Genomic DNA, 9,018 nt, shown 5'->3' with positions numbered 1-9,018 from the left:
ACCATAAATCACTTAGTATAAGCACTTGTGCAACCTTATGCTCATGCTTAATCACCCTTGTAAATAAGCAAAGCCTCAATGCATGTGCCACCAAAGAATGTGAGCTTCTAGGACTCACAAGAAAATAATGACTAGCTTAGAATTAATTCTAAAGTTAACTGAACATTCCACTAAAGTGAGTTAATTACACTCTAGCATCTTGTGAAGATTAAATCAAGATTAAATTTATTAATTTCTTAGTTCCATGACTTAATATTCATTGCATACAAGTTCCCTATCAACTTTTTAATATTACCTTCTTAATCTTTGAATCTCAAATCTACCTATATCATGATCAACTGACGTACTCTTATCCATATATGACATATATCAAATTCCACCAAAAGACTTACTATGACCAAAGATTTCATGATCATAAATGCTTAAGATCTCCTAAGAGGACATTCTATCTCAAACCTATGAGATAACATGGTGCCTTTATTGAGAATATTATTATTACTTGCTTAAACCACCAGCCACCTAATCCATAGAGAATATATATGTGCTAGGAACCCTGAATTTGTCCATTCCATTTCCCTAAATCTTGTAGGGCGCATGCATCTAACCTTAAGCATCTTTAAATCTATCGTAATAGAACACAATGATAATAAAAACCATTATTAATATACATCTAGAGATATAATACTCATACTTAGATCAATTTCTTGTGGTGAAGAATATACTTGAATAGTTTGGAGGTCTTGTTCACCCAAGATCTTCCACCCAATGACTCGAATCATGTCTATGACACTCCAAAGAGTGGAATTTGGAAGGGTGGAAAATTAGGCTCTTTTTTTTTTTTTTTTTTGAAAATGGAAGATGAATGTCTAAGAGCCATTAGGAAACCTTAACCCCATAAAAGTGTATTTATAGGGTTCCCCTACTGGACTTAAGCAACTTAAGCCCACTTGTGTCACTTAATGTGGCCCAAAACGGGTCCTAATTGATTAATTAACCACATAAGACCATCTAATTAATCAATTAACCCAATCCATAAACCTTATTCATTATCCTTTGTGCAACCTTGCATAATTACCAAAACGCCTTTATGCACAAGAATGAACTAAGAGTCAATCCAACCCTCATAAACTGTGTCCACATGGTATATGAGCTTATAAGTGTGGAGACCATTAGGACTTAGAGAAGTACCGACTTCCTTAGAATCCAATTCTTAAGTTGATTCAATACCCCCCTACAGAGAATTAACTGCACTTCAATGCCTTATGTAAATAATAATGAGACAAAGCTTGGGTTCATGACCTACTATCCACTGTATGCAAATCCCTTATAAACTGGTGTACATAATCAAACAAGGTAGTGTTATCACTTATCAAGATTACCTCTCAAATCATTGGGTTACAAATCTCACTTATTATGTGATCAACTAACATATTATAGTTACAAGGAGCATATGTCAAATTCCACAAAAGGAATTATTGTAGTCACAAATTCCATGATTACATGTCCTTTGGATCACCCGAATGGATACACTGTCTCAATCCCATGAGATATCATAGTGCATCTATTAAGAATATTTGTTGCCACCATGAGAAACTCATACCGATGGCTAAGACAAACTATCCCTTCAATTAGAAGGTGGTATACTACAATCTCTATTGGATTACCCAAATCCATGAACTAACTGTGGATAACTTATCTACTTACAATGAACCCATGAATCGTATTTTCTATGTAACTCCTAATGCACCCAAGTCATTTATAATGCAAGAGATATGAGCTGAATGCTCAAATTAATATCAATGTATAAAAGAGATAGTAAAGGGAGAGTCAAGTTTGACGTTATTACATCATGTCTTACTTTTAGAGGCTCAATCCCAACAATATTATCACTTTAAAATCTCATCTAAAAGTTAATAGATCTATGTTTGGAATCTTTTTTAGCCCAAAAAATTATTATTTTTAACTTTTTCCTTTGATATAGGGAAGAGGAAAGTAGAATCAATGTAAGGGCATAAGATTTTTATGTGGAAAACCACCCACATAGTCTCCTAGAGACTATACGAATGTAGAAACCGTGGGTAAAAAACCTTGAATCACAAATCCATTCTTGACACAATAATATACAGTTTTACTTAGCAAATGTTATTTGTAAGTCTTACTCTTCAATACTTATATTAAATTCCACGTCCGCGATATAACACCACACATGCTCTCAATGGACTCTACCTTAATGCCTAAGGGGAAACAATTCTTCTCAACCCAAATAATACGAAAATAAAGTTCCTGAGACTTTTGGGATGTGGATAAGGCTAATAAGATTTTTCCATATTTGCATAAAAAAATGGCATTTATAGGATAAAAATATTGAGTAGATTCAAAACTCAAATTTCCAAAATAAAACCGATTAAAATATGGAAATAATAAAATTGTGGAGATTCAAAATTTTGCATGAGCCCTTAAGCACTCGAGTAGTTTTTTAAAACCATTTTAAAAACAATTTCACTCAATTTAAAACTTGCAATCCACTCCATGTCTTTAATGAAATCTATATAAGTAGTTGTTCATTGGACCTTTTGATACTTACCTGTGTCATCTCTATTAATCACATGGCAACCTTGAACCTTCAATGGAGAGTAAACACTCGATCTAGAAAAGTTCTAAGTCATTGACTAATAAACCAAAATTATCAACTTTAATTACATAGTCAAATTTACTAACATCACCCATAGGTTAAGGTCACTAATGATCTAAGCACTAGCTCAAATTGTTACTTAAATCACAAATCACTTCATCCATAGGGGAACATATGATCACTTTAAAATCCTACCCATAAGTTAAGGTCTTCGATCACTCAAGCACTAACGTAATATTTTCGCAAGGTTGAAAACTCATATAACATAATAGCTTAGAAAAGGCATGACAACCTAATAGTCATTTAGTCATGATTCTTCATAGGTCCTATGTAACTATACACAATAATACATTATGAGAAATCTAAGCTAATGACTAAGACAAGTCATTCCACCACTTTGGAGGTAGCACACTACTACTAGTGAATTGTCAAAGTTCATGAACCAACCATTAAATAACGAATCATCTTATGAGGAACTCATGATTTGAATAATCTTTTGTGCAACTTTGAATGCACTTAAGTCATATATAATACAAGTAATATAGTCATCTATGTTGGTGTATTTATGTTACAATTATGTCCTCACTCTTACACATCTTTCTAACAGGTGAGTTGAAAATAATCTACGACTTGGAAGTTGCTATTTGTCCCAAGGAATTTCAGGTTTGCTTTTCCATGGAAATGTATGATTTTGCTATTAAACCGAATAGCATGGATAGAACCACTTCTCTAGCTCCATATTGGACTTCAAAGAGAGTTGAGGATTTGCTATTTAACCGAATAACACGTATAGAACCATTCAGCACCATACCGGACTTCAAACAGTGTGGGAGGAAAAATGGTAAGAAGTCCTCAAACAAGGGAATTGATATCACGCCAACTTACAATCCGAATTGTTCAAATATATAATAAAATCTAAATAATTAAATGAAAAGTACAAATATATAAAACTAAAATACAAACACATAAGATTGAAATACAAAGAAATAAAACTATGATAAAATACAATAATATATAGATATAAAACGGAACCAAAATACACAACAATGAGACTATTCACAATTTACAAATCACTACAATTAAAACCTCTTCTGCACAAAGAGATTTTCATTGGTGGATGCATTTTCATATAATACTGGAAAGGTAGCCGTGCTAGCACGCCCTGACCCTTTATTAGGCCTTACACTTCTCCCTTGGGCGTACGTGTGTCGCCAGCCGGTGACCAAAAACGGTGGTTGATTGACTTGGGCTCCCTTAGGCTCCTCCCCAAACTCTGAACAGCTACCATTCAAGCCAACGTTATTCCTCCGTACATTACAGACTGACTTGCTATCAATCATCCTGCAGCTACCCGACCAAAAAACATAGAAATTAAATAAATAATTAACAGGAGAGGTGGGCGAAATTGGACTGTAGCAAAAGAATCAACCATAGGAATATGGAGATAACTGTGAGTTAGACCAGTATAAGTCAGGTTCCTCTGCTGTGTGGTATGGCAAAAAATTTGACGCTAATGGTACTTTAGAAGGTAAAAAATTGACAATGATGGCACTCATCAAGTTACAACAAGCCAATGGGAATTAAATGAAGATGGAAGAAACACTGTAGAATGCATTCAACAAACTATATTCTCAATTGGTCACTAGGACTCCGAAGTCAAGCAAGTGGGTCGGTCATTGGCAATGTAGTAGCAGGAACACTCATCTCCTGAATATCAGGTTCCTTGGGGGCGTCCTCAGGCAGAACTGGACCACTTGTAGATGCAGGGACAGTTGGCGCTAGAGCAACTGGATCAGGACCAGGATCCGTAACTGATGAACTTGGATTGTTGTCTTCTGCAGTGGCTTCACTCGATTCTGATGGTGTTGGCGCGCTAACTGATGTGGTGGTAGGAGGTGCTTCCAATAGCAAGGGCTTGCCAGGTTGTTGCTGTGAACCCTGTATGGCAGGAACGGGTTTTTTCTGAACAGAAATGGGAGCAGATAGAGACAACATTCCAGGAGGAAGAATTTCAATGGGTGGTTTCTTCCCTGCTTCTGCCAAACTCGTAAGTTTAGGTTCCTCAAGGGAAGCGAGAAATGCAGCTGCAGCATCTGTTTTTGTTGAAGGAGTATGCTCAATCTCTTTCTGCAGCATTTTGTTCCAAGCCTGAACCAAGTTTTTCAATGTTGGTCGTCCATGTGCCTGGAGGTGTTCATGAAACTAGTTAAGATCAAATCACTAAATCAAGGCCAAAATAAACCGTGGAGAAAGAATTTATACATGAGCATGGAGCACAGCCTCAGCAAGCATCCCAGTATCCTGCCATGCCTTCTCCATAAGAGCATTGTCTCCCAAAACTGCAGCTGCAAATGCCGCTTCACGTCCCAGGCCAACTGAGATCAAATTATTTACCAAGCCCTGCAGCGCATTTGGTTTCATTTAAAAGGTGACAAAAAAAGCCACAAAAACCAACAGAAAAGAGCAACAAAGAAATCATCAAAAGCACAGGTAGTTGACTTTTAGCACATTTATTATTCTGATGGCAATCATCCAGGGCTCTAAAACATAAATTCACAACCAAGACAATTCATTATTCTGCAGTAGTTATAAATGATTAGAATGTGAAGAAAAAACTTGTGAACATTGCTCATTTTCAATCTGATTATGAAGTTTATATCTGAACTTTTCTATGTACAAACAGCATCAAGAAACCACACAACACTACTCAATTGTAAATAAACAAATCCATTGTGTTTTACTGTCAATCCATCATCATGAACGAGGCCATTGTATAGAATGGCAATCATCTCATTATATCATTGCTAAAAAAAAAAGAATCTTTTCATAAGATCTGATCGTGTACCAGTTGTGGTGATGACTCCTACTTTTCACCTTTAAATGTTAATTGAAACACAAAAAAACCATTCAACTTCTATGGTTTTCAAATGTGCTCAAAGTCTCCATGCTATTTCTCCAAAATAAACTGCTGAACTTAAATACATATATATCAATAGACACCATTAATATAATATATGCTTGATAATTGGACTTTTGACACTCAGACATCTTGACAATCTCATAGTATAGATCCCATCTCAATTGACCAATAAAGATTCATCCAAATTGTGTATGCATGCATATTAAAAATTACATCATCTGTTGAAGTTGCAAAGAAGATGAGTTACTATTTAGAAGTGACTGGCATGAGGTTCTTAGTAACATTATTTAAATGGATTTATATGGAACACTCATATTAGCACTACTAAATAAATGAACCCAAAAGGATTTTATGCAAGCATAAATCGTTGAAACTTTGAAGCATGTTTCAAAGAGCGCAAGGAAACAGCATGTCATAGAAGCAAAACTAAACATGAATACATACACTTAGCTGTGTCAACTCTCCATGATTTGCTAGGCGAAGAGCTAGTCCTCTTAACTCATGACCCTGTAATGCTCCCTTCATCGAACCTGCAGCAGCTAACCTCTTAAGAGCTTCACGTGCAATGTCTGCTTGTGCAGTAGCATCTGCGGCATCAATAAGATCCAAAAACTCCTTTGCAAATTTCACTATTCCTTGGACAGCATCCAGAATATTTTCCTTCTTAGTGGTTAAACTGAGAATATCATTTAAACTCAGCCCTGTATTTTCTTGCCCTATATCCCTGCTGTTGCTCATGGTAAGAAGGCACTGAAGTGCTCTTTTCAAATCATTGCTCTGCATGGCCAGATCAAACTCCAACCTGTAGAACCAATGGCAATACAAGAAGTGTTTGTCACAGACCAGTGTGCTTCAATAAACTAGGTATGCATGTAGCATACCTAGTTTGATTTCAAACATGTAGGATGTCCAACATGGATATAGCGTGCTTCACACACCCAAAAAAAAAAAAAAAACTCTATCAACAGTCTTAAAATATTTGCAATAACATCAATACGAACTGTGATTCTGTAAGGTACTGAATTTCTGTATAGCAGACCTCTTAGATATTCCAGGCAAATGAAGTGCTTCAGTGGCATAACCCATTCCAAGCATAAATTGAGCTAAATCATCATGATGCTCTCTTGCAAGCCTACTAGCCCTGCATAAATGGTGTTATTTTGTGTATAGAAACATGATTATGCACGAGAAAGCAAGCAAAAATGGAAAAAAAAAAAATACCATTTTACTGCACTAACAGCATCTCCATAGGCAGCAAGACACCGACAACGAATACCAGGATGGCTAAGAGATAAGGCATGGGCACACATGTACCTACAGAGAATTAAATGTCACATGATCATTCTTTTAATTTTTTAGCCACATAAATCATCTATAAACAGATCATTATGCAAGTTATTTCACGACAAGTTGACAACTAAAAAGTTAGAAGGTAATTCTACACAAGAACAAAAAATAGAAAATTTCAAATTCAATACTACAGATGTATAAGAATTAGCAGCTGTAAATGGGCATAGAGTTGATGAACATCATTAGTTAAAAAAAACAAAGAATATAGATCAAATTTATCTACTGAACAGGCCCGTCTTTTGCTGTTGATGATAATGAAGTGAAAATAAAGATGTTACCACATAAGCTTTGTTTTCCTTATTCTTTCAATGTACTTCTTCATCATGCTTTATAAACACAAAGATGAATTGAAAATGAATTTTTGGTTCTCATTACTGTAGTGTACATGGGATCTCCAATCATATTTATAGATACAATGATTTAAATCTATTTAAGGGAGTAACCTATTTACAAGAAATAATTCAAATGCAAAGAATATAATATTCTAAATATGGATAATACTTACTAATTTACAACAATGAATCTGGACCAATCTTTCCACACTTTATGTTGATGATAATGGAGACCATAACCAAAAAAGGTATGATATGATTGTTTCATGGTGATTATGTCTTGGTTTAGTCTTTCTAGGGTTTGCATGAGATATATGATATAGCACCATTTTAAAACCAATAATTAGCCATAGGAAAGGGGTGAAAAAGAAAGGAAGCTAGGAGCTCATACTTGCTTAGCAAAAATTTACAAATTAAAGATCGATATATGAATTCTGTTAATGGGATTCCTCTCAAATGAAATGGAGTACTTGGGCTAAACTTCCCAAGGTTCTTCAAGTCATTATTAGAGAAGATAAATTAGACCTACCATACCTAAAATTTTTCTGATTGTAGTTTGATAGCCTTCTACATCCTTTCTGGGGGCAAGTGTATAACCCTTGTATGATTTCAAATTATTAATGACAGGTAGAAGACACTGCCAAATCCCTACCTGTTTGATACTAATATGCTCTTTCACCATGAGCAAAAATAGAAGTATAACAATAAATGCATATCATGTATACCTATCAAGAAAAGTAGGCACAACCTGGTAAACCTATAGAGCAAACAATATCATTAGACTTCATTTAAAAACAAACATTATTAATCATTATTTTTTGAAAGCTTTAAGAGAGGTCCTACCTGTCAATTAACCAAAGGACTCCATCCCTAACGCCCACCACAACGAGAGGTCCAACTGGTCGTCGTTGCTCTGTAGGAAAACGAGTCACTGCCACTGACACCCCTCCACCACCAACAGCTATCTCATTAGTTTTTCGTTCTTCCATCTCCTTTTGCAACACTGAATCATCTCCATCAACTTTAGATTGTTTTGGCAATGTTAAGAAAGGTGGCACAGAAGGAGGATGCTGAAAAGAAGCTAACCGCACCACCTGAGAGGGAAAAAAAATCAGAAAAGGGGAGAAAAGACTCTTTCTTCAGATCATGATGAGTGTTTCTAAAAAATAAAAATATGATAAGAGAAAAGAATGTTTCTTCCGTTGCATGGTCAGTAAGCCTGAAAAGTAAAATATGACACTCTCCAACCATTTACTTGAACTAATGATACCTTTGGGCCAAAGAGAGCAACACCAGCCATATGAACTGCTTAATACTAGAATATTGATGATGAATACCTAAGTATCACAATGAAGTTAACAAATTTCTGAGAGTTCATAAATTTTTTCTCATGTTTTTGTAAGCTATCAAGCCCATTATTAAATAAAACTTGAAGTTCTGGTTTAGAGATATGTTGAAAGTTCAATAGGATTTCCTTTTTGTTCTCCACATCTTTTGGATAAGTCTTGAGACTTCAATAAATTGATGGATCCATAGCCATTAAAGACTAGAAGACATCACAAACTACAATTAATAGTGCATCTTTTACGTAAAATGAAGTGTATCACCCTTCCACATTCATCTGAAGTGTATCTTATGGTACATGATATTACAATGGAATTATATTTGATTATCTCTAATGGTTTTTTAGAAAGTCAAATCTCAAAATTTTCCTAAATTATAATTCTTTGTTGTTCAAGGATACCTTAAGTTTAAAATGGATAAAAAACAAGATGAGAGAGAAT

The 9,018-nt window shown here is 35.1% G+C and overlaps 1 protein-coding gene across 1 annotated transcript in view; it reads right to left on the bottom strand.

The window, feature by feature from the left end:
- Positions 1–4,037: 4,037 nt before the first annotated feature.
- Positions 4,038–9,018, bottom strand: part of LOC100248418 (uncharacterized) — a 58,440-nt gene continuing 53,459 nt past the window's right edge. Inside the window, 6 exon segments of the mRNA XM_002263708.4 lie at positions 4,038–4,816; positions 4,895–5,032; positions 5,997–6,354; positions 6,592–6,693; positions 6,774–6,866; positions 8,078–8,328. Coding sequence (XP_002263744.2) covers positions 4,289–4,816; positions 4,895–5,032; positions 5,997–6,354; positions 6,592–6,693; positions 6,774–6,866; positions 8,078–8,328 — 1,470 coding nt within the window. The 3' untranslated portion in view covers positions 4,038–4,288.

Source organism: Vitis vinifera, chromosome 8 (genome assembly GCF_030704535.1).
Source record: "Vitis vinifera cultivar Pinot Noir 40024 chromosome 8, ASM3070453v1".
Taxonomy (NCBI): domain Eukaryota; kingdom Viridiplantae; phylum Streptophyta; class Magnoliopsida; order Vitales; family Vitaceae; genus Vitis; species Vitis vinifera.
Note: the sequence above shows the minus strand (reverse complement) of the source record. Positions and strands in the feature narration are given on the sequence as shown.